Here is a 23,941-nt window from a genome sequence, read left to right as displayed (position 1 = left end):
TGTTCTGTACTATCTTTGACCCAAATTTCAGCACCAGTTTTTTCCCATTTCATTTTCTAGGGTTCAAACAAAGCCAGTGTCCAGAAGGAAGTGACACAGGCCTCAAACTTGATAGCACCCTTCATTTCTTCGTGGACGTCACTTAAAAGACCCAAACTCCCAATTCTCTTTTTATTTTTTTGTTAATTTTTTTTTAAGATTTTAATTATTTATTAGAGGGAGTACAAGCTGGGGTAATGGCAAGCAGAGAGAGGGGAGGAAGCAGGCTCCCCGCTGAGCAGAGCGCCCGACCCGGGGCTTGATCCCAGGACCCTGAGATCATGACCTGAGCCGAAGGCAGAGGCTTAACCCGCTGAGCCACCCAGGTGCCCCCCAATTCTTTTTAAATAGATTCCTGCTGTCAACCCTGATGGCCAATGGCAAAGACTTCTGTTTCCCAATGGATAAGAGACTTCTTCATCTTCTTGGTCACGGTTGGGATGGCTGCTTATGGTCATCCCCACACAAGTCTCCAGCTGCCACTTCACCTGAAGCTCTTTACTTCCTGCGTCTGTTGAATCTTTGGCTTTGTCATCACAATGCATGGTGCACTGGGCCAGGTGGTCCTGGGACTTCTCCAGCTGGGCCCGGGCCGGAGGTGCACGGCAGCGCTCGCTGCAGTGGTGCACCTGGCTGCATGGACGCCTGGCTGTCCTCACAGCACTGGCACCGCACCGGAACAGAAGGCCCCGCATCATCCAGATGTTCTCTCTCTCCAGACTCTTCACCACGGAGTCTTCTGCCTCCTGCACCCGGAGCTGCTGCAGCGCTCTCACGGGGACCCCACATGACACCCCCTGTGCACCAGTGCCCTCATGGACTCCAGCACTCAGGCCCCCCCCCATTTCACAGTTTCTAATTCAGGTAGCTTCTGCAAAGAGGCATCAGAGATGCCTAAAAATAGGGGTGATACAGAGAAAGTACACCTTCTTCCCTATGGTGGATGCTGTGGTGCACTGCCCAGACTCCCCATTCAGGACTCAGGAGCTCATTCACCTGGAATTAGGCCATGTTGATGGCTGATGGTTTTCAGCTGAAATATTTTCTGCCCCCCTTCACAGGGGCAGCCCACATCTGTTGGCTGATCATTTGCGGTTGGGTGGGTATAAACTCTGGGCCCCCTTCACTTAAGGGGCAGAGGGTCTTTAAAGGGCCGTTCAGCTCCAGAGCTCCTGTAGGAATTGCTGAAGACTTGGCTGCTGCCGTGAGGCAGCTGCTTTTCCCTCTGCCCAGGCCTGCTCCTGTCACTCTCACAGCTGATGTTCCCAAGGGCACTCCCCAGTAAACTTCTTCATGGAAATCTGAGTCCTTTCCCAGGAACCCCAACCTATGGCACCTACCAGAACCTATGAGCACTTACTACACAGAATGAAGAATGTCACTATAAAAGTACATAGTAAATGTACTGGGTCTAGTACAAAATGAGCCATGCTACCTATATTTTAGCTTATGTTCTAAAACCAACAACACAGAGATGTTGTAAACAGCACACAAGTGATCTAAAGGACTTTGGATATGAAGTTATTTTACTGAAAGAATCCTAGCAAGAACAAATGAAAACATACACATTAAAACCAACAGCAGGTGACTAGCAGTTCACCTGTTGGATACTATAAACCATATTTTTTTCCCTCTGGTTGTTGGTTTTTCCCTATTTCCTCTCCTGAAAAGCTGCTTGACAATGTTACTTCCCTAAGGCTCAAACACTGGAGGAGGTGAGTTGCCCGCTCCTGCCTCCCCCACTCCTGCTCACGTGGTAATCGGATCAATGCCTGTGTCCCCACTGCCCCCTAACGGGTTCTTTGAGCATTGAAGCCTCCATGGAATAGTACTTTTTTTTCCCAACCGCTAACATTATGTCAATAAAATGGCTAAATGTGACCATATCAAGCTATAAGCCACTAGTTTTCATGGGGCAAATTCTGGGGCTTATTTTGACTTCTGGAAAGAAGTTGTGTTAACTGTCTCCTTTTTCCTATTAACATTTGGGTTCGTAGACCCGAGTCACCCAGATTGTTTGCTGTAAGTATCCTCAAAAAAAAGGCGGGGGCTCCTGGGTGGCTCAGTTGGTTAAGTGTCTGCCTTCAGGTCATGATCTCAGGGTCCCGGGACTTGGCCCCATGTGGGGCTCCCTGCACAGCAGGGAGTCTGCTTCTCCCTCTCCCAGCTCCCCTCTGCCGCATCCCATGCTCATGCATGCTCTGTCTTTCTCAAAAGCAAAAAAAAAAAAAAGATTGTTCTATTACTCACTGTGTATTGAAGGTGATATAGAATGTTCCAGGCTGTTTCTTCAATAACTAAGCTTTTTCTAAGATAAACAATCAATGTGAACAGGGGGTTGGGAAGCAGATAAAGATGGTATTTTCAGGGACTGTGATGCAGATGAATCCAATTAACTCTGAGTTTAAGACCATCTTAAGACTACCACTAGAGACTGTTATATGAGAAAGCCAAAGAGGGCCAAAAAAATGAAAAAAGCTCCTGTCACCACATCAGAGGACAAGGCCCACTGGACCTCTTCTGCATGTGGGGAAGTCAGAGTAATTCATTCTCATGCCTTCCTTCCTGGCCTTCAAAGAGCTCCTGTGACTGCTTCGGCCTCCACTGCCCACACCTTCCTACTAGACCTTGATCCATCCGGCTTTCTACAGCCTTTTGTTTCTTTCTTTCTTTTTTTTTTTTTTAAGATTTTATTTATTTATTTGACAGAGAGAGAGATCACAAGTAGGCAGAGAGGCAGGCAGAGAGAGAGAGAGAGGAGGAAGCAGGCTCCCCGCCGAGCAGAGAGCCTGATGCAGGACTTGATCCCAGGACCCTGAGACCATGACCCGAGCCGAAGGCAGAGGCTTAACCCACTGAGCCACCCAGGCCCCCAGCCTTTTGTTTCTGACAATCACATATGCTTCTGTGACCTCTATTACTTCTGAGCTGTTCCTAGAGATCCTCTCAATGATCCACCCGCTGCGTTCCCCCACCATTTCACACACACACACAACCACCTAAAACCATTCTAGCTAGTTTCTCCATCTTTTTATTTTGAAAAATTTGAAACATACAGAAAAGTTGAAAGATTAGTAGAATGAACACATATATCTTCTATGATGACCATCAACATCTTGCCACATTTTAATTCCTTCTCTTCATACACACCAACACACACACACTTATATAAGTGTACATACATGTATCTACACACATACACATAAACATGTACACATACACGTTTATACACACACACAGCAGTCCCTTCTTAGCTGCAGTTTCACTTTCCATGGTTTCAATCACCCGCAGTCAACTGCAGTCAACAAGCACGTGATCCTCTCCTGAGGTATAGTCAGAAGGTCAAGAGAAGCCTAACACTATGTCACAATGCCATGCCATTCACCTCACTTCATCTCATCGCACAGGTATTTTATCATCTCACGCTTGCAAGAGGGGTAAGTGCAGTACCAGAAGATATTTTGAGGGGCGCCTGGGTGGCTCAGTGGGTTGAGTCGCTGCCTTCGGCTCGGGTCATGATCTCGGGGTCCTGGGATCGAGTCCCGCATTGGGCTCTCTGCTCAGCAGGGAGCCTGCTTCCCTCTCTCTCTCTCTGCCTGCCTCTCTACTTGTGATCTCTGTCAAATAAATTAAAAAAAAAAAAAAAGATATTTTGAGAGATGACAGTCAGGTAACTTTTATTACTGTGTATTGTTTTGTTTTTTAAAGACTTCATTTGAGAGAGAGAACATGCATGCAGGTGCCAATGGATAGAGCAGAGGGAGAGAGGGAGGGAGTGGGGCAGGGAGAAGAGAGGGAAAGAATCTCAAGCAGACTCCACGCTGAGCTGAGCATGGAGCCCAACATGGTGCTCCATCTCATGACCTTGATATCATGACCTGAGCCAAAACCAAGAGTCAGATGCTTACGCAACTGAACCACCCAGGTGCCCCGTTATAGTATATTGTTACAGTTGTTCTATTTTATTATTTATTACTTTTAATCTCTTACTGTGCCTAATTTATAAATTAAACTTTTGTCATAGGTATGTCATAGATAGGAAAAAATAGTATATATGGGGTTTGGTACTATTGGCAGTTTCAGGCATCCACTGAGAGTCTTGGAACATATGCTCCCCCCACAATGTAGATGAGGGGAGACTACTGTGTGTGTATATACACAGAAGGCCATCTATATACATATACATATACATATACACATATGTTCATACATGCACCCATATGAATTCTATGAAATTTCATACAATTTTTTTGGCTGAACCATTTAAAGATAAATTACAGATGTATGCTACTTTATCCCTAAATACCTGAGCAAGTCATTCTTCTAAGCAACCTAAGTAATTTCACACTCAATAAAGTTAAAAATAATACAATATCATCTAATATCCAGTCCATATTCAAATTTTCTAAAGTATCTTCAGAATTTCTTTTATAGCTTTTTCAAACTAAGACCCAATCAAGATTTACCCATTGCATTTATAGTTATGTCTTTTGGTTTTTTGTCTCTTGATCTAGAAGTACCCCACTGTGTATGTGTGTGTGTGTGTGGTGGGAAGGGGCAGAGGGAGAATCTTAAGCAGCCTCCCAGCTAGCGTAGAGCCTGACACAGGACTCCATCTCACAACCTCAGATCATGACCTGAGCCAAAATCAGCAGTCAGAAGCTTAACCAACTGAGACACCCAAGCATCCTTCCCCGACTCTTTTTAACGACACTGACCTTTTGAAGAATTTAAGCATTTTCTTATAGAATGTTTCATATTCTGGATCAGAATCTTCCCTCAGGGTCATTTTCTCTGTTCCTCTATCTCTAGTTCCTACAGACAGAAATTTGGATCAAAAGGCTTGATAATATTTAGGTTAAGCATTTTGGGCAGAGTTCTTTCATTGGGGATGCTGCGGTATCAAATCAAAAGGCCTATAAAGTCAGGTTGTTCACCATTAGTGGTGCTAAGTGTGATCACTAGGTTAATTACTTTATAATTAAGTAATCTGTGGGGTGATACTGTGACAGTGCAAACATCCCCTTTTCCCTACTTCCTTTTAAAGACAGGTTCTAGCGTCTATTGATGATCTTTGCCTCAATTACTGGGGACTGCACAGATTTTTCTAATTGTATTATTCCATCTGTAGGTACTGGCTGGCATTCTCCTACAAAGAAAAAACAAATAAAATCCTTCCCTCACCCTCGATTCTGAGTATCACTCTAGACTGAGGAACTTTAAAAATGCATTCAATGCTTTGCTCATCTATCATAGTCATTATTCCGTTTAGCCCAGCTTGACTCACATTTGGCCAGAGGAGTCAAATTTGATTTTGTGACCCTTCACTTGATCCTATAGTTTGGGATACTTCCTTGCTTTCTGGCAATGTGTTCTAGGCCCACCTTTGTACTTCTGTATTTTCTGGGCCTGACACCTGAAACAACCATTTCTCCAAGGAATGCGGTTTCTTTTGTGGAGAAAGGGATCTAGATATCAAGATATGGGGACCCTCCATTGGGAGAAATTATATATATTCTTCTAAGAAATATACACAAAACCAACTCTAACTCAAAATTTAACATCAGAGGGCTTCCCCCAAACCTTCTTTTATTTTATATTTTTCATTTCTTTTCTCCTAGATTTCTAACATGTACTATTCACTTTATAGTAGACCTAAAAAGTTTCAAAATTGCATTGCCAATAGTACTATTAGAATAAATCTGTGACATCTGAGATTTTTGTTGTTGTTGTTCTTTTTCCCCTCAGAGTATATCCTACTAAGAACACACATAAGACTATTATTTTTTTTTAATTTTTATTTCTTATTTTTTTATAAACATATCATGTATTTTTATCCCCAGGGGTACAGGTCTGTGAATCGCCAGGTTTACACACTTCACAGCACTCACCATAGCACATACTCTCCCCAATGTCCATAACCCCCGCCCCCCAGCAACTCTCAGTTTGTTTTGTGAGATTAAAAGTCACTTATGGTTTGTCTCCCTCCCAATCCCATCTTGTTTCATTTATTCTTCTCCTATCCCCCTAACCCCCCATGTTGCATCTCCATGTCCTCATATCAGGGAGATGATATGATAGCTGCACATAAGACTATTATTAAACACCATTTTCAAATATGTCTAAAGAGCTTTGAATGACTGCCATTTCTGATCCCTGTAAAGCCTTAGGTTATAATCTTTTTCAAACTGAAGGAATCCTGCTTTCTCTTTTTGGTGGTATATTTTCAGTTCTTTAGTGGTACATGTAAAACACAGGAATAGCTGAAAATGCACATCCTAAGATAAGCAAGGCAGTGCAAATATAAGTGGACAAGCCAGATTGCTATGACTGATGAGCACCTGCACTGGACAGCATCCATTTAAGGGTGTTTTTCTGTCACCTTTGAATGAATGATGACACCCAAGAATCTCCTCAGGGTATATTTTCAATTCACTGTATGCAAAAACACTCAATAAGTACAAAAAGCCAGTAGCTTGCCCTGTGGCAACTCTCCATGCAAACATTCAAAACACCTATTATGACTAAAGAGGGCAAAGGTACAAGCAGTTATTATGATGATATACACATCTCTAATTCATCATCTTAGGCATTTGTCAAGATTGCAAAAAATGTGGGCAACTCTGGTCCTACTTTTAGTCAGGAAGGAAGGCAATAAAAGCTAAACTAAATAAAGAATGTAATCTCTTGGAGCTCCTGGGTGGCTTCATCATTTGAGCGACTGGCTCTTGATTTTGGCTCAAGTCATGGTCTCAGGGTCTTGGGATCAAGCCCTGAGTCAGGCCCCATACTCAGTGGAGTCAGCTTGTCCCTCTCCTGCTCTTCCCTCCCTGCCCCACCTCTATATGCATTCTCACTCTCTCTTAAATAAATAAATCTAAAAAAAAAAAAAAGAAAAAAGAAAGAATGCAATCTGTCATTTAACCAATAAATTGTTGCATACTCTTGTACTCTGCAGTGGGTTGGCACATTTCCAAAGGCAGCTGCTATATTTTAATTTTCTCTAGTAATGAAAGGCAATAGCTGTATATATATATTTTTTATATTCTTTTTTTTTTCAGACAGAGATCACAAGTAGCCAAAGAGGCAGGCAGAGAGAGGAGGAAGCAGGCTCAATGCTGAGCAGAGAGCCCGATGCAGGGCTCAATCCCAGGACCCTGGATCATGACCTGAGCTGAAGGCAGAGGCTTTAACCCACTGAGCCACCCAGGTGCCCCAATAGCTGTATATTCGAATGACAATTAGGAGTCTTCAAATGTTATTTACCTACTAGGTTTCAATAAAATAAAAACCAATTTCAAAACTAGAGGTTTTAGATACTGCTCTTTTTGAAGAATAAGCATGATCAAAGTTGAATGAGAACATTTTAAGAAAAATTAGACACTGAGTAGATTTTCACACTTCAGTGAAGGTGGTAAGTCTGAACATTTATTTGAAGTCTCGCTCTTAGTCAAAGTTTAAACTTGCTCCAATTTTGTCTCTAATAGTTATCGAACCACTGTGAAATTAAATGAGTACATGTAAAGCGCTTAGAATGTCGTCTGGTATATACAACTGTTATTTCTTTATGAGAATTAAAATTAAAACTATATTGTTTTTTCCCCACCAAATACAATCTATGTTGTACAGAGGAGTTAGAGATTAAAAGCAATCCTGAAAACAAAAGCTATCAAGATGATATAGAAATCCATACATGAGCTTATAATAAATATTTTCCTATCTCTCTGTCTGGAGGTGGTTCATTAAGAGTTCTCCTATTTGAGGGGTGCCTGGCTGGCTCAGTCAGAAGAGCATGCAATTCTTGATCTCAGGGTTGTGAGTTCAGCCCCACACTGGGTGTAAAAATTACTTAAATAAATAAACAAAAAAAAAGAGTTCCCTTAATTGAAAGATTTTTACACAACTGCAAAATATACCTTATATTCAAAGAAGATCTTCCTGGCATTAATTCCTTAAATACACAATTAGAATAAGTGCAGTTTTTAAAAAACTACATTATATTTTGAACAAATTTCTACTACGTTAAGGAAGCACATCCTTTCTGGTCGGTTTTCCCTCTTAATTCTAGCTACACACTGCTGCCCTCTGCAGCATTTCAGTTCTTCCAAATTGCCACCCCAATTATCACAAACCTAATCTAGTTTCCATCTCTATAAGTTCTCTGACTCAATGAGAGGGGTATGTCTGTGTATTTAGAGAAGGGAAGGTCCCTTCAAAAAAGCAAGAGGGCATCAGAGCAAGATGCCACAGTCCAAAAGAGCCCATCTGAGAGGAGGGCCTTCTTAGGGGTCCAGCAACATACCCCAACCCCCCTAAAGAAGGTTCTTTCCTGGCATTCGTATAGCCTCTTTGTGTCACAGGATTTTATATTTTTAATTGGAAAAAATGATACACGTATGGAAAAATTTAGAATGGGTAAACAGTGAAAAATATAACCAGAGAAAACATTTGGTTCCTATTCCAAATCTCTAGATAGGTTTATGCATCTGCCCAGAGAGTATATATAATTACAAACATACATTTCTTTTTAAACATATTCACATCACTCTGCTTATCATTCAAGACAAAATAACCTGGAGATGGTTCCCTATCAGGCGAGATTAACCTATATAAGTTACGTTATTAAAACCAAGCAGGGTCTAACAAAATAGGTTTTAAATAAAGCAACCTTCGCTCCAACAGGTTCTGGCACAATTTGATTACCTTTTTATTGCTACTAAGTCTTCTCTTATTATAAAAAGCGATGGCACTAAAACTTGAGCAGATATTGGTATCACCTGCGGCGCGTGTTAAAACAGGCTGCTGAGTCACCTCGAGTTTCTGATTCAGGAGGTCTGGAATGGGGGCTGAGAATCTGCACTTGTAGTAAGTTACCACGCGATGGTGATGCAGGAGTTGCGGGAACCACATTTTGGGAACCAACCACTAGTACGCTCGCTGCTTTAAACTCCATTCCTCCCACCTCCCAGCACCGCTAGTCTTAGAAGGAAAACGCGGTTACTCCGCTGGGAACTTCACGAAGCGCCCGACAACACCCCCTACTAAAAAAGTCAAGGACTCTGCGCTCACAGCAGAAATCCGGATAACACAAACCTATATCCGGCGCCCGGCGCAACCTAGCTACGCCATTTCCTTTCTATGAAGCTCCGCCCACTCCGCGTCCAAAACGCAAGGGTGGGCCGCGCGCAGAAAGCTAGGAATCACGTGGGTAGGGCGACGTCTCGCGAGGTTTTTAACCTCTCGCGAGACTTGACCGCTTCTGTCTTTTCCTCCTTCCAGTGCCCGGCTTTCTTCCCCTCCCCCCCCATCGCCGGCCAAGTTCTCCCGTTTCGGACAGAGTCGCCTTGTTGTTACCGCGGAGATTTGTCCTACTGCAGCTGCTGCCGCTGTTGCCGCTGTTGCCGCCGCCACTACTGGGCTCATTTGCCCCGACCCCTTCCTGTTGCCCTACCCCCAGCCCCACGCAAGGTAACGAAGCCGGCGAGGGCGAGCGCAGGGCCTCGCCGGGCCTCGGCCTCTCCCTAGTTGAAGGCGAGGCCTGAGGCCGAGGAGCCGGCCGCGTTGGAGAGGCCTGGACGCCGGCAAGAGTCTTAGGGTCCCGGCCTCTTCTGCCACCCAGAACTGGACCCTGAGTGGCACCGAACAGGGCCGGGACCTCCGTACGGTGGCGACGACCGGGGCTAACCCGGGAAACCGGCCGGGTGGGGTAGGGATGGGAAGGCCTCTTGAGGAATCCTCAGCGGTTCCCTGCGGAGCGCGTTTGGGGTGTGAGGCTCCGGCGTTGCTGGGGTCCGCTCCGTTTGTTTTCCGTTTCTCTGGAGCTGGTGTTTGAATTTCGAGGTCTGGTTGTGGCGGGCTTTGAGGTGTTGGGTGCCTGGCTTACTCTAGCCCCTTTGGAGCCCTTCCAAATTCCAGGCTGTGGTTGGACGGGACTTGTAAGACAGAGAAGGGTCCTCGGAAACCCCGCGTGTTGTCTTTACAAACCGAGAAAGGATTCTTGTATCTTATTTTCCAGAAAAGAATGAGCCAGATTGGGTGAAAGGCACGCTCCTTAGAATGCCTAAACGGGATAATGTTTGTGCCGTTTTCTTTAACGAAGACGCTGCATCGGCAATATTTAAGTGACCCTGTGAAACATTTTTGCTCTGGAGAAGAGCTTCTGAACACACTTGCCAATTAATAGTTCATGTGGAGAGTATTATCTATGTAGTCAATCCAAAAGCCATTTATATTTTGTTTTGGAAGTCTGCTTTAGGGCTTAGAAATATTTTCTTCTTAAATCTCGACTTTTCCAGCAGATTAGTGCTTTTTAAAATTTTTCCCTGCGAAGATGTAACAACCTTGTTAATTGAATCGAATACAGTGTCTTCCCTGTTACAGGAGTTTAAATAAGATTAGAAATTCTCCTTTTTCCTTTTGCCTTAGCTCTTGCCCGATAAATTCCACACAGAAACAAAAACAAGTTTATAATGTGCGGAATCCATTCCCTTGAAGCTTGGATTTGACTCACAGCTTTCCTCAGAACTAAGAGTAAAGGTAATGGTAATAAGTTAAGCTGCAGCAATGAATTATATTAAGGAGTTGGGAGCAAAACTGGTAAGGATTAAGTCAGGCAGACAGGGAAATTATTTTTTTATGGTGTTTTTGGTTGTTTTCCTGGTCTTAACCCTTTTTATTTTCCCCAGATGTCAGAGGATCTAGCAAAGCAGCTGGCAAGCTACAAAGCTCAACTCCAGCAAGTTGAAGCTGCATTGTCCGGAAACGGAGAAAATGAAGATTTGCTAAAATTAAAGAAAGATTTACAAGTAAGTATAAGAGGACACTAATAGTTACATTGCTTGGAAAAAGAATTTCTCTGTTTTTCACATGATTTATTGCCTAGAATCCAAAGCACCATTTGGCGGGGGGAGTGTTTCTTCTCCTTTCCTCCCATGTGTGTGCATGTGTACGTGCACACGGTGCATGGCTCACAGTGGCAGGGTTGCTTCCTCAGTTGTATGCATCAGACTGAGTAGAGCATTGTTCTTATGTAAATCTTGTATGTTCATGCAATCTTTAAAAATATGTGAATTAAGAAGTCTCTATCAAACCTAGAGAAGAGGTACATATAATTAATTTTACAGTGGCGAGTGCTTTTATTTTTAAAGATCGGGCAAAGGAAATCTGAGAAGTAGCTAAAAGAAAACACATGGAATTAAATGCTACCTATACTGGTATTAGGAAAAAAATTGTGGAAGCATTTTATAAATGATAAAAACGAGAGAAATATAACCTGATTAAGAGTCTTTTTAATGTCACAAGGTTCTTTGAAAATTGGAGAGAGAATGAATGTGTGTGTGTGTGTGTGTGTGTGTTTCAAAGCTAGCAGGTAAACACTTTGTATTAAAAACACATTATAAAGATATCCAAAGAGATACTTGTTTTCTGCATAAATGTTACATAATATTTGAATTTAAGGCTAGATTTTTACATTGTAGTTGTTGATACTTGTTGAAGTTAAATTGAATGGATGTGGAAAGATCTTAATTTGTTTTGTCATGGGAAAGTTCAGTAGGTATGAAACTTGCCTTTTTAAAACCTGCACTTGGGGTTTCAAAACAAGCGTAAAACCATGTAGGACATATCTGTTGCTTCTCAGAACATGAGGTTGATTCATAAAAATACTGTATATCTATACATAGGTATCACTTCATTTTAATAAATTTGAGAACTTAACATTTTGAACCTGATTTTTTGAAAGTTTTAAAATGTGTTTTGATTTGGTGATTTTTCTTTACTGATTCAGTACAAAACTAGAATCATCTTTATCTAAATCCTTTCCCTGCCTTATTCATCCTCTTGCCCAATAAAATTAATATTTTAGAGTTATTAGAACTGCAAATAAATGAGACTTATTTGAAATGGGATCCAGATACAGGACTTTGAAAGAGTTTATCTGGGCATAATTAAAATGAGTTGAGTATTTTCAGGTTCAAATTGTGGAATTAGGATAAGCTTGCCTGATTATATAATTTTTGAAAACACAGAAAACCAGGACCCCTCTTCAGTATGTAGAAGTCAGGCCAGTGAATTTGAGAGTGCTAGCCAATACTAAAAAGATGTTTGGGGAGCAATTTCTCCCACTCCCAGGCCAATTTTCTGTTTACCTCAAAGAGAAATTCTGGCATGCATCTTCTTCCACTAGCTTAAAAGCGGTCTTTTTTTTTTTTTCTTTGAAGAAAATAAAACGTTGGTATTATGTATATTGCTTCCTGCACAGTTGGACGAAGGATATGTATGGAACTGGTAGAGGGGAAGTTGGGAGTGAGGATTGAAACATTGTGAGGGTTTTTTGTTTTTTTTTTTTAATATTTCTAGAATAAACTGTCAAGAGTCTAGGCAGAATTGCTTTACTGTGACATGATCTTTAGTGGAAGTATTGTAGGGAGAGAGACTCTAGTAGTAGGCATTGTAGTAAGCACATAAATGTCCTTCTTAGGGTTCAGTTAATAATGACCTGGTGGTCATTGATCTATGAAGTATTATGTTTTCTACAACCATCTAGAACAGCACTGTCCAGTAGAACTTTGTGTTGTGATGAAAATGTTTTATATCTACCGTGTTGTACTGTAGCTAGTAGGGACCACTGAATATTTGAAATATGGCTGGGGTAGCTAAAGAACTGCATTTTTAATTTTTTTAAGTAGTCACCTGTGACTACCATATTGGATAGCACAGATTTAGAAGCTAAGTTCTGAAACTTCAGATAATAATACGGAATGTTTTTCCTGACCAATCTTGATCACGGTTTCTTTTCCTCTTATTTCATCATGAAAACAAATTTTTCATGTCTGTTTGCTAGATACAGGTCTGTTTTGAACTGAAAATTACTCAAAGATAGAAGGCATCATTAAAGATTAGATAACGTTTTGAAAAGTGTTTGGATATCTGCTTACATCTACTGATTGTTGTCTCCATTGATTACAGTTACAGCTTCTGTTTTATCATGGATTTTTAAAAAATATTTTTCCGTTTTATCTTTTCTGTTTTCTGGGATATATACCTCATGCCTTTGATATTTAATTCTGCCTTTTATATTTGCTGAATACTTGTTCAGACTGATTACTGAGTTTGTGGCCTCCTTTGTTTTGTGTTCCTTTAGTGGAATGTCTTTACCCTGGTTACGAATTTGTTTGCCCTTTCATTTATAACAAAATGCTTTTCTGCATTTTTTCAGTGACTTCATTTTGCCAGTAAGGCATCTATGTTTATTTTTTTATGTACTGTCTTTCATATAGAATAAAGTTACACAGCAGGCAGCACATTAATCTACTGAAGTCCTAATTGCCTTTTTTCACTTAAAAAAGTGGATATAGTAAGATCTAGGCTAGCTACCTGCCTAGCTCCCCAGGCAGTCTGTGATAATCACAAAAATAGTCAATTTATTAGGCTGTTTTGCTGAATAAACTGGTTCTAAAGGAGGCAGGGGTCAAGTCACTTGTCTCATATATTACAGTGGCTCTCTGCATCCCCGAAACGCCTTCCTTCAGTAAGCAGAGTGCTTGAGTGCACCCTTTGACCTGCTGATATGTAGATCACAACATCTGATGCTTCCTGGAATTGCCGATTACTGTAACTGCTGCCCATCTGTCGATGAAGGAGCAGTTTCAGAACTCAGACTTGGGGGAGGAAAAGTAATTAATGGTATGTACCTTTAAGAACCCCCTCATACATAAAATAGTTTCTCTAATACTTTGGTCCGTATGCACATGTAAAGAAAACATGGAGAAGGGTCTTCATAGTTTGTTGGGAGGGGTTCGTGAAACATGGCAAAATGAAAGGACAATTAGAGATAAATGCTTTCGGTTTTTTTAAAAGTGTCACTTCAGTGCGGGGCTCTGAAAATTGTAACATGCACAGCTTTTCAGGACCTTTGGTGAAAATGTATTTTCTTATGAAAATAAAATGGCAAGATGCTCTATGCTAAGAGAGGTAAAGTTCTAAATCTTAGACCTACAAATAGAGAAATCATGTTTGTGCTTTAGTTAAATGTTTAATGATAGGGTTTATATGGGCTCTTGAATCAGGCTTACTAGATTATATTCTTGGCCCGAATAGTGGTTGACTAAAAACAAGACTGGATAATTTACTCTCCTTCTTTGTATAGTACGTGATCTATTGATGTGGAAGTTCTTTGCTTTATTGCAAAGGATTGTCTAATAAAAAGATATTTAAATGGCTCTTTGGTACCTAATAAAATCTCATTAAAGATACTATACTGAGTTTTTAACTCAAATCTGAGTTAGTCTAGTTTTTTAGTTTTTTAATTCACAAAAATGGCCTTTCTTCCAAGGGCTTATTAATATTCCCTTTTTTTTTTTAAGGCTCAAATATTAGTTTTTCAAAAATAGCCATGAAGATCTAGAATCTTTAGGAGAAAGCTAATATGTAATTTCTTGGCTACTGAACCAAAACTACTATTATAAAACTTCAGTGGGAGCCATAAGAAACTCAGTGTAGAGTTTAACTTCACTACATTTTCTCCCAAAACACAGTGTGATGTATTAAGGTATTTTATATGCAACTGTGGGGGCAGGTATGCAAGTTTTTAAAATAAATCAGATACGGAGCTGCATTACATAGGTCTTCATCAGAGTAAAAATATAGTAGATAGGTAGCACAGTCTTATCAATTCATGCTATTAAAGTTTTTTAACCAATCCTACCAAACACCCTTGAACGAAGCCAGTAAGTATAAGCCTGAAATAGAAAAAGTACTTGCCACACAGGAAGGTATTGCCTACCTGTGTGTTACATTTATTTTATTTTTCCCTTCTAAATGAAGCTGTGCTAATGTGCTTTACAGAGTATTTTAAATCTAACCCGGTAATTTACTTACATAGATGGGGGTAAGTTTTACAATTAATAAATAAGAAGACTACTGGCTTTTTATATGTGCCTATAGTATTTTAGTAGAAATATGTATGAGCAGGAACATTTTTATTACTATTAAGGCTGCTTCAAGAGGTTTGGGTTTTGTTTTGGTTTGTTTTTTTGGATGGGGTGGGGAAGAACATGTTGTCTAGAGAGTTAATACTAATGCCCTGTAAAACAGTCCAGGTGCATGAAATATATGTGACAAGATAAGAGAAAAAAGTGATCTTGAGCCTAGTTTAGGCCTTCATAATTGACTATTTCTCATATTAGATCTATGTAGCTAAAATAGGCACTTAGAAATACTACGTGGTAGGGGTGCCTTGATGGCTCAGTCAGTAGAGCAGGTGACTCCTGATATCAGAGCTGGGAGTTCAAGCCCCACATTGGGTGGGGCTTTTTTCTCTTGAAAAAAGAAATAATTCATGGTATAAGCCCAGGTCTGCCCTTTTTTGTTAGTATTTGAGGTTAATAAGTTGAAAGGCAACTGTATGGGTTTAAATCCTAGTTCCACCACTATATAAAATATTGTATCTTAGTTTCTCTGTGAGGATAATCATAGTACCTACATCATAGTATTGTTAATGAATTACAAATAAAAATGTTTAGTGTACTTAATAAATGGTATATGGTGTGAGAGCTATTGTCATCAAAAACTGAAAACCTGTTGAAAGTAAGTGATAAGTGAATTATAAAAATACTATTACGGTTTTTGTTTTTTCTTTTTAGGAAGTTATAGAACTAACCAAAGACCTTCTGTCAACTCAACCTTCTGAAACTCTTACAAGTTCAGACAGTTTTGCTTCTACTCAGCCCACTCATTCATGGAAAGTAGGAGACAAGTGTATGGCAATCTGGAGTGAAGATGGACAGTAAGTGTAGAAAAAAACTCTAACTATAACATGAAATAATAAAACACAATGGTAAGAAGTTTTTATTCAGTTTGAACTACCCTGTTTTAATCTTCTATGTAGCCAATATGATTTGTAGAGCCAATTTGATTCTTGGATGGTTACCACTAATACAGTTTAGTTTTTAGCTTTAGATTACATTTTGGGGCAGTTGAAGGGCTTGGATCCTAGATGAGAGAAAAATCAAAGCAGAGGAAGATGAATGGATAGCTTAAATAATCTTAATTTTTCCCTCAAATTGAAAATTTAGGGAATGGTTGGCTATCTTAGACTTAGGTGAAACATACACACTTAAATTATTCATATAAAAATAACTTTTCTCAAAGAGACCAACTAAAGCACATTTAAAAGACCTATAAGGACTTTCTTGACAATATTTTGATTAAGATCCCTTTTTTTCATAGTAGATGGCTAATTCCAACCACTTTTATTTTACTAAAGAGCCAGCTGATGACAGACGTTCCGTTTAAGACACAATAATAGTTGAAGCACTACAGTGTAAGTCTTATAGACTGAGTACTAAACCTTTACTCACCTGCTTACAGTCATGATATCTTTACAGGTGTTACGAAGCGGAGATCGAGGAGATAGATGAAGAAAACGGCACTGCTGCAATCACCTTTGCTGGCTACGGCAATGCTGAAGTGACCCCACTGTTGAACCTCAAGCCTGTAGAAGAAGGAAGGAAGGCAAAGGAGGACAGTGGCAACAAACCCATGTCAAAGTAAGTGCTTTTGACTTTAGCAGTTTAAGTATAGTCTTCCCCACGTTGGTAGTTGAGGTAGAATCCATGAAGGCTAGGTTAAGGTAAAAAGGTTATAATACTCTTTACTATTATTTTGAAGATTAGCAATATAGGGTCAACTTTGTCTGTCTGTGTATGCCTAGGGCCACTTAGGCATATGGTGTATTTATTAAGAGGATACTATGTACCTCTTATTAAGCCAGGTGTTGGGTGTCTACCACAGTGAAGACCCCAGCTTGTGCTTGTCCTGATTCAGTTTATAGGCTAGAGAACAAAACATAAAATTAAACTTTCATAATTAAGTATAGAAGTTATGAAGGGAGAACATAATGGGTACTGTAAGGGAGCAAAGAAAAGATACCTAAACTGCACTTCAGTCATTAGAGTAAATGTCTGAGAAAATGACATCTAAACTGAAATTTGGGGGCGTGTGGGTGGCTCAGTTGGTGAAGCAGCTGCCTTCAGCTCAGGTCATAATCTCAGGGTCCTGGGATTGAACCCTGCCTAGATCTCTCTGCTCAGGGAGAAGCCTGCTTCTCCCTCTGCCACTCCCCCTGCTGGTGTGTGTGTATGTGTCCGTGTGTGCATGTGTGCGCTCTTTATATATATATCAAATCTTAAAAAAAAAAAGACAAACTTTTTTTTAATGGAGATTTGAAAAGGAGTTAGGTAATGAATGAACTTAAAGGTATGACCTTGGGCAAACTGCTTAACTTCTTATTTGTAAAACAGGGTTGATAGTATTTACATTGTAGGGTTATAAGGATTAAATGTTAGCATTTATAAAGCATGTAGCACAGATCTTGACATGGAATAAGAGTTCAGTAAATGTTTTTAAAAAAACTTTTTCAGGGGTGCCTGGGTGGCTCAGTCGGTTAAGCATCAGCCTTCAGCTTAGGTCATGATCCCAGGGTCCTGGGATCAAGCCCCACATCGGGCTCCCTGCTCAGAGGGGAGTCTGCTTCTCTCTCTCCCCCTGCTTGTGCTCTTTGTCTCTCTGTCAAATAAATCTTTAAAAAAAAAAACTTTTCAGAACACTTTTAAAAAAGAAAACAAGATTAGAAGATGGAGGTAACAGAAACAAATTCCTGTGGTAACAGTTGGGGCTTAAAAGTGGGTGGTTTGACAGGAGAGGAGGTTAGAGAAGTCAAGGCCAGATTATGAGGAGCTTGACAGCCACTGATGAATTTCAAATAGAGGAGATATCATGTGATCATAGTTGAGCTTTCAGATAATCACTGACAGCAGAGGGAAGGCAGCTACTGATATGATCCAGGTGTGAGGTAATGTGGCCTGAACCCAGGGAGCAGCGGTAGGAGGAGAGAAGTGTATGGTTTGAATGGTATTTAAGAGGTAGAATTAACAATATTATGGTTATCTTACACATATTCACCCCAATTTTCTCTTTTTCAGATTTGTCACAAGTTTTTAAAACTTACGTTCCTACTTAAATATATTTGAGCTTGGAAAAATTATACCACCTGAGTATCCTAATGAGAATATCAGATTGTAGAACATTGTAACATCTCTATTTTTTTTAGTCTTTGACATTGGTGCAAAAAAAACCACAATTAGCTTCATAGTGGTGATTATATGATACGGAGGCATCTAGATCATATTGCCTCTTTTTTAAAGACCTCTTCATCCTTTTGGTGAGAAAGTCAGTATGTAAATTACTGAAAGTCAGCAGAAATTATTGAGAGAGCTTTAGGCTCTGATCCTGTATAGAGGAGTGTTTTTGAAAAACCCCAGTTTTTGTTTTTAAGAATTTTAAGTTGTGATTTCCCTTTATTCTCCTGTGCTTCTCCTGTCGAGGTGAAATAGAAATAAATTTTTTTTTAATTTTTAAAGATTTTACTTGAGAGAGAAGAGAGGGAGAAGCAGACTCCCTGCTGAGCAAGGAGCCCAATGCAGGACTCCATCAGTCCTGGGATCATGACCTGAGCCAAAGGCAGACGCATAACCGACTGAGCCACCTAGGCACCTCGGCATCTCTTTTCTAAGCGCAGCATATTAAACTTGCTAACTGTCCATTTAGAAATGGATAAAGGTTTAGACAGCTATTAATGTTAAAATTCATTTCTAAATGTACTTGACAAAAGCAGTGTAAACATCAAAAACTCATAGTTTAAATATTTTATTTGAGGGGATGCCTGGGTGGTTCAGTCAGTTGAGCATCCGACTCTTGATTTTGGCTCAGGTCATGATCCTTGGGGTCCTGGGATCAAATCCCAAGTCAGGCTCCGCACACTCAGCGCAGTCTGCTTCTCTCTCTCCCTTAGCTCCTCCCCGCAGCTTGCACATGCTCACTTGCTTTCTGTAAAGTAAATAAATAAAATATTTAAAAAATGTATTTGAGTAGGTAGTAGATAACAGATATGGTTTGAAAGCTTCCAGGGATACTGTGTATTTCAAATAACATTTCTTAGTAGTACTGGGTGATTAGTGGTGGTGGTGTTAGTGCTTCTGTCATGTAATGTGTAAGTTTATTATGGATTTTTTTGTTTTGTTTTTTGTACTGCTAAATATCTCTAAGGAAATTATCTGTTAAATCTTAAGAGTTGACATTAACTGTTATATCCACACAGAAAAGAAATGATTGCCCAGCAACGTGAATATAAAAAGAAGAAAGCTTTGAAAAAAGCACAGAGAATAAAAGAACTTGAGCAGGAAAGAGAGGACCAGAAGGTTAAATGGCAACAGTTCAACAACAGAGCCTATTCTAAAAACAAAAAAGGCCAGGTTAGTATATCCTTTCATCGTACTTCATAAATTTGAAAAGTGTAATTGTCATTAAAATAACTTTAAAATGAAAAAGGAGATACATAGGTTTAAAAAAAATACATAACTGGATCTTGAATTCAAAATCCTCTTTAATCTTCTGTTTGGCTTATTGCACAGTATCTCCATTAGCCACTGTCTCTCTGCAGTAGAAACACTATGAATGAGAGAGTTTATATCAGAAATTACAGAAGATCTAGATTGTTTCCCTTCTATAAATGAAAGTTTGAGAAACTGTTTGCTATCTTACATACCACTTAGAGGGAGTATGATGAACCCTACCTGCTGTGTTAATGTGCTTATATGCTGGGCATCACTGGTAGATTTTATTTAAAAGAGCACTCCAGTTCCCTTTATGTGTACTGTACTTCTTAAGTGTATTTTGGAAATGTTCCCCCCCCTCCAAATTAATCAAAATGGTTCTGTTTCATTTCCACTAGGTAAAAAGGAGTATTTTTGCTTCACCTGAGAGTGTAACCGGAAAAGTTGGAGTAGGAACTTGTGGAATTGCTGATAAACCTATGACACAATATCAAGATACCTCTAAATACAACGTCAGGCATTTGATGCCTCAATAATCAGAAAAACTGTTGGATTTCATCTCTGCAGGGCTTTACATTTACCTTTTTATCCTTATATTTTTCTAAAGGTAAATTATTTGTTAGATGAGTAAGGAAGATACCATTGTCGTCCTTGTTTGACTTCAATAGAATGAAACTTGAAGAAATTGCATTTGATAACTGCTATTCATTAACTTTTCGTTACTACTACCAGTTTCCTCCAAGTTTGTTGAATAAAGCAACTTTTCTAGATAGATGCTGCATAAATACGGCACTTAGATGAATTGTTGATTTTCCAAATATCAGGCCCTTACTTAATGGATGGTGTGTACTTTTTGTAAAGTCCTAACTTGGAATTTTCAGATGCTTTGAACTTGCCACATACTGTAGTAATTCACTGGAACAGCAAGGCAAAATACCAACCTAAAGAGATCTTTTTTTTTCCTTCAACTTGAACCTAGCTGTTGCTAATGAAGCCTAAAAATAGGTTAATTTGATTAAAATGTCAAACTTTGTTTTGAGGTTTTTTCTTCAATAATTTGTTTCCTAAGCTTATTAGGCTATCTCTAAAATTGATCCAGCTCTTAAAATTTTTTCATTGAGTTTTAATTTCATGTAAGAACCATGTTTAGGACCAGCTTCCTTTTCTAAGATTTTTTGTTTTCTGTTTTTGGTTTTGGTTTCTTTTTTCTTTTTTCTTTTTTTTTTTTTTAATGTTTGTGCTTTTCCTGTGTTGATCTTTCCCTTTTGGTAGTGGTACCATTTTTTTGGATGTGTAATGTTTATATAAGAAAACAAAAAGCTGATGTATAGCCCTGTATACAGTGTAGATACTATTTTTGTAAAAAAAAAAAAAAACCCACCCAAGGCTAAATTAATGAACAAGAGTACTGAATGTTTCATCATTAAAAATTTACTGTATTTCTTGTGCATTAATCTCACCAGAATTTCCCTGTATATTATGTTCATGTAGAGGAGTTTGTAATTTTTGTTAACTAGATCAAGTTGTCAGCATTTGTTGGTATAAGTGAACATCACGGTATCCTGAGTTGAGTTTAAGCCAAATATATGCATAGTAAAGTGTCTTCCTGTTAATGGAAGATGGTGATTTTTAGGGTATGTGTTAATTTCAGTTTTTGTATGTTTAACTTTTATTAAATAAAGTGTTTTTTAAAATCTCCAGGGTGCGTTACCAGAAGGGTGGTGAAGTCCTAGCTGGCAGCATTGATATAGTGATTAAGCTTCAGTATTCTTGCTTGCATTCATCATTTCCACAGGCAAGAGTATTGAGTATGTGACAAAGATTTCAGTAAATCCTTGTGTACTTCCATTAGACATGACAAATTGGATCCTAAAGGACAAACTATTTTTATCTTAAGGGCTTGTACTGTGTATAGAGGTGTTTGTACATTTTTAGTTAAAGGAGAAAATAAAAATTTTAAGACTTTAATATTTTGGCAAATTGAAACTTAGGGAGTACAGTGTTGAGAAGTAGAATTCTTTATCTTGTTCCTTCACCTCCCTCCCAACCCAAGAGGATCAGTTTTCCTTCCTGTAATTTATGGCCACAAGGTAGAGCATGTAACCCAGAATGAAAGGTGAAGTCTTTTTTTAAATACAAGGCACAAATTAGAGCAGTAGAGGGCTACTTAGCTTGAAGAACTCCTAAAAATATACTGTTCTTGTTACCAGTGTAACAAATCTCCTAATAATGGTATCTTTGAAGGATTGCCAGGGATCCCTTTAAATTCAAAAGCACTTGGAAAGAAATTTGGTACAACGTTTGACTACACAGAATGGGTTTTGGTGAGATCACCTTGGTATATTTGTTGGTATAGTAATTTACCTGTTATTTGTATAGGCAAGACTCTTGTGTTGAGACTTACATCTCCTTTGACCCAAGGGCCTTCCTTTCTGCACATTAGTTTTCCTGGAGGGGCTTTGTAGGAGAGAGAAAAGGAATAATGACCATACTATATAAAACATTAAAAAAAAAAAAAAAAAGTATAGCATGAGATCCCTAGTCTCTGTGTCAAAAATGTAGATGTAGCCCTTTGAAAAGTGCTAGTGTCAAGATAATGATCATGCTTCTGGACTAAACTAAAAGGATCCCTAAGGGGATGGAGCACCTATCTCCAAGTGTGATGCTTTCATGAGAAGCATGATACCAGTGATATTTTACAAGGGAAGGTGGCTAAGTTCAATACTTTAAAACCAAATATGACACATTGTGATATATAGAACACTCTGTTACAAAATTTAATGTAGTTTCCCCATCAAAAAGGGAGTCTTGAAACTCGGAATGAGTTCCTGACATGAGTCATATACAGCCCCCAAGTAGCTGTGGTTGCATGGATCTTCTCAAAACTTGACATTTGACTTTGTTATTGATCATTTCAAGAAAGAACAGGCCTCATACACCCCCCCCATAATAAATTTTAGTACTAATAAATTTAGTATCATAGACTACAAATGCTTTTTTAATTAACATGTAGAAAGACCATATTGGAAGAGCAAGGACTCTGGAGCCAGACTGCTGTTAGAATCCTGGCCCCTCACTTTCACCTGTGTGCCTAACTCTTCTTTGTCTTAGCTTTCTTAGCTGTAGAATAAAAATACCAGTTTCATTAGGTTGTAAAGATGAGTGAGTGAATTAGTAAATGCTTATTAGAATACCTGAAATAGTAAACACGGTAGAAGTGTTTGCTATTTACTGTGCAAGTGGTAATGGTGACTGTTGTTTTTCCTTAACCTTAACAATGACAATTCACATCATAATGGATAACGTCCATTGCTTATAATCTGAAGCCCATAATTATAAATGTATTACTGAACTGCTGTCAAATTACCAAAGTGATTAAATTCAGTATGTTAGTAGAAGTTTAAATTTTTGTATTAGACTATTTTAGGGCATGTCTCTGATGGGAAAGGAGTACAGGTTATAATAAAGTTACCCTAATACTTGCTTAAAATTAAAAGAGGGATTCCTGGATCTGGGTCCTATTCCAGGCCAAAGTATTATCTGTTTTTGACAAACACCGGAGGTGATTCTGATGTGCATCCCCTGGCCTAGAACCATGTTTTAGGTTAAATACAAAAACAGTTTGACTTTTTAAATGAAGGAAAAATTACTAACGGGCAATTTCCTTAGTCCAGTTATTAAAATGAGGCATCAGACCAAAATGAAATACATCTGTTTATCGTAACTCATTAGTATGCTTTGTCACAGTATATGTGCATGTGGGTATGTTTCCATTACAATGCAGTTTTAATGCTGAGTGTATCTGCCTTTCAAATAGCAAGGGAAGAGGCACCTGGGTAGCTCAGTGAGTTAAGTGTTCAACTTTTGATTTTGGCTCAGGTCATGGTCTCAGGGTTGTGAGACGAGTCCTGTGTGGGGCTTCACACTCAGCTTGAGTCTGCTTGAGAGTCTCTTTCCCTCTCCCTCTGGCCCTCCCCTCTTCCTCCCACTGCTGTGCATGTGCTAACTCTCTCAAATGATTTAAAAAAAAAAAAAATAGAGAAAACCATCTGGTGACAAATGAAAATCATAGTTTTATAAGTTGTATCTCTAGGTTGTAATTATAAAAGGTGAAAAAATGTCATTTGTGCAAATTTAGCCAAAAAATATTTTTGGAGCTTTGGTTTGGCTTTTTGCCTCAACCTGGACATTAACTGAAGACGAAATAAGAAAAAAAAAAATCTTAAAACCAGTAAGGTTTTGTACTTGTTAAAATCTTTACAGTTCAATAAACATCTGCTGGATTGTATTATTTATATTATACTATGAAACAATCAGTATAAATGGTAATTTACCTATTCAACAGTAAATGTCAACATTCTTTGTAGCTAGGGCTTTTGAGTTGCAAGTTAAACTGAATTTTTACTACAGTGGAGAGAGGAAGAACATAGCAGGCAATAGAACAGGGAATACCATAATTTAAACAAACAAAACACAAGTAATTGAAACCTCTTATACTATGATTTTTATGT

The 23,941-nt window shown here is 39.1% G+C and overlaps 1 protein-coding gene and 1 pseudogene across 2 annotated transcripts; one reads left to right on the top strand and one right to left on the bottom strand.

Moving 5' to 3' along the window:
* Positions 1 to 400: 400 nt before the first annotated feature.
* LOC123955079 lies at positions 401 to 884 on the bottom strand (annotated as a pseudogene).
* Positions 885 to 9,292: 8,408 nt separating this feature from the next.
* Positions 9,293 to 21,126, top strand: SMNDC1 (survival motor neuron domain containing 1). 2 transcript variants are annotated; one of them, XM_046026889.1, is made up of 7 exons: positions 9,488 to 9,507; positions 10,725 to 10,844; positions 13,535 to 13,722; positions 15,681 to 15,823; positions 16,425 to 16,586; positions 19,196 to 19,349; positions 19,829 to 21,126. In XM_046026889.1, the coding sequence occupies exons 3-7, from the start codon at positions 13,720 to 13,722 to the stop codon at positions 19,964 to 19,966; spliced, it is 600 nt and encodes a 199-aa protein (XP_045882845.1). In that variant the 5' UTR covers positions 9,488 to 9,507; positions 10,725 to 10,844; positions 13,535 to 13,719; the 3' UTR covers positions 19,967 to 21,126. The 2 variants fall into 2 exon arrangements, with proteins under 2 accessions (XP_045882844.1, XP_045882845.1); XM_046026888.1 differs by lacking the exon at positions 13,535 to 13,722 and having other exon boundaries at positions 9,293 to 9,507.
* Positions 21,127 to 23,941: the final 2,815 nt, after the last annotated feature.

Source organism: Meles meles, chromosome 13, assembly GCF_922984935.1.
Source record: "Meles meles chromosome 13, mMelMel3.1 paternal haplotype, whole genome shotgun sequence".
NCBI classification, from domain to species: Eukaryota; Metazoa; Chordata; class Mammalia; order Carnivora; family Mustelidae; genus Meles; species Meles meles.
The sequence above is the reverse complement of the archived record's forward strand: the minus strand, read 5'-3'. Positions and strand labels throughout refer to the sequence as shown.

Excerpts from the sequence above, each read along its gene's own strand:
- SMNDC1 (XM_046026888.1), top strand. The coding sequence starts at position 10,725 with ATGTCAGAGGATCTAGCAAAGCAGCTGGCAAGCTACAAAGCTCAACTC. Across the intron at positions 15,824-16,424 it reads ATCTGGAGTGAAGATGGACA|GTGTTACGAAGCGGAGATCG; the intron begins GTAAGTGTAGAA and ends ATATCTTTACAG. Across the intron at positions 19,350-19,828 it reads CTAAAAACAAAAAAGGCCAG|GTAAAAAGGAGTATTTTTGC; the intron begins GTTAGTATATCC and ends CATTTCCACTAG.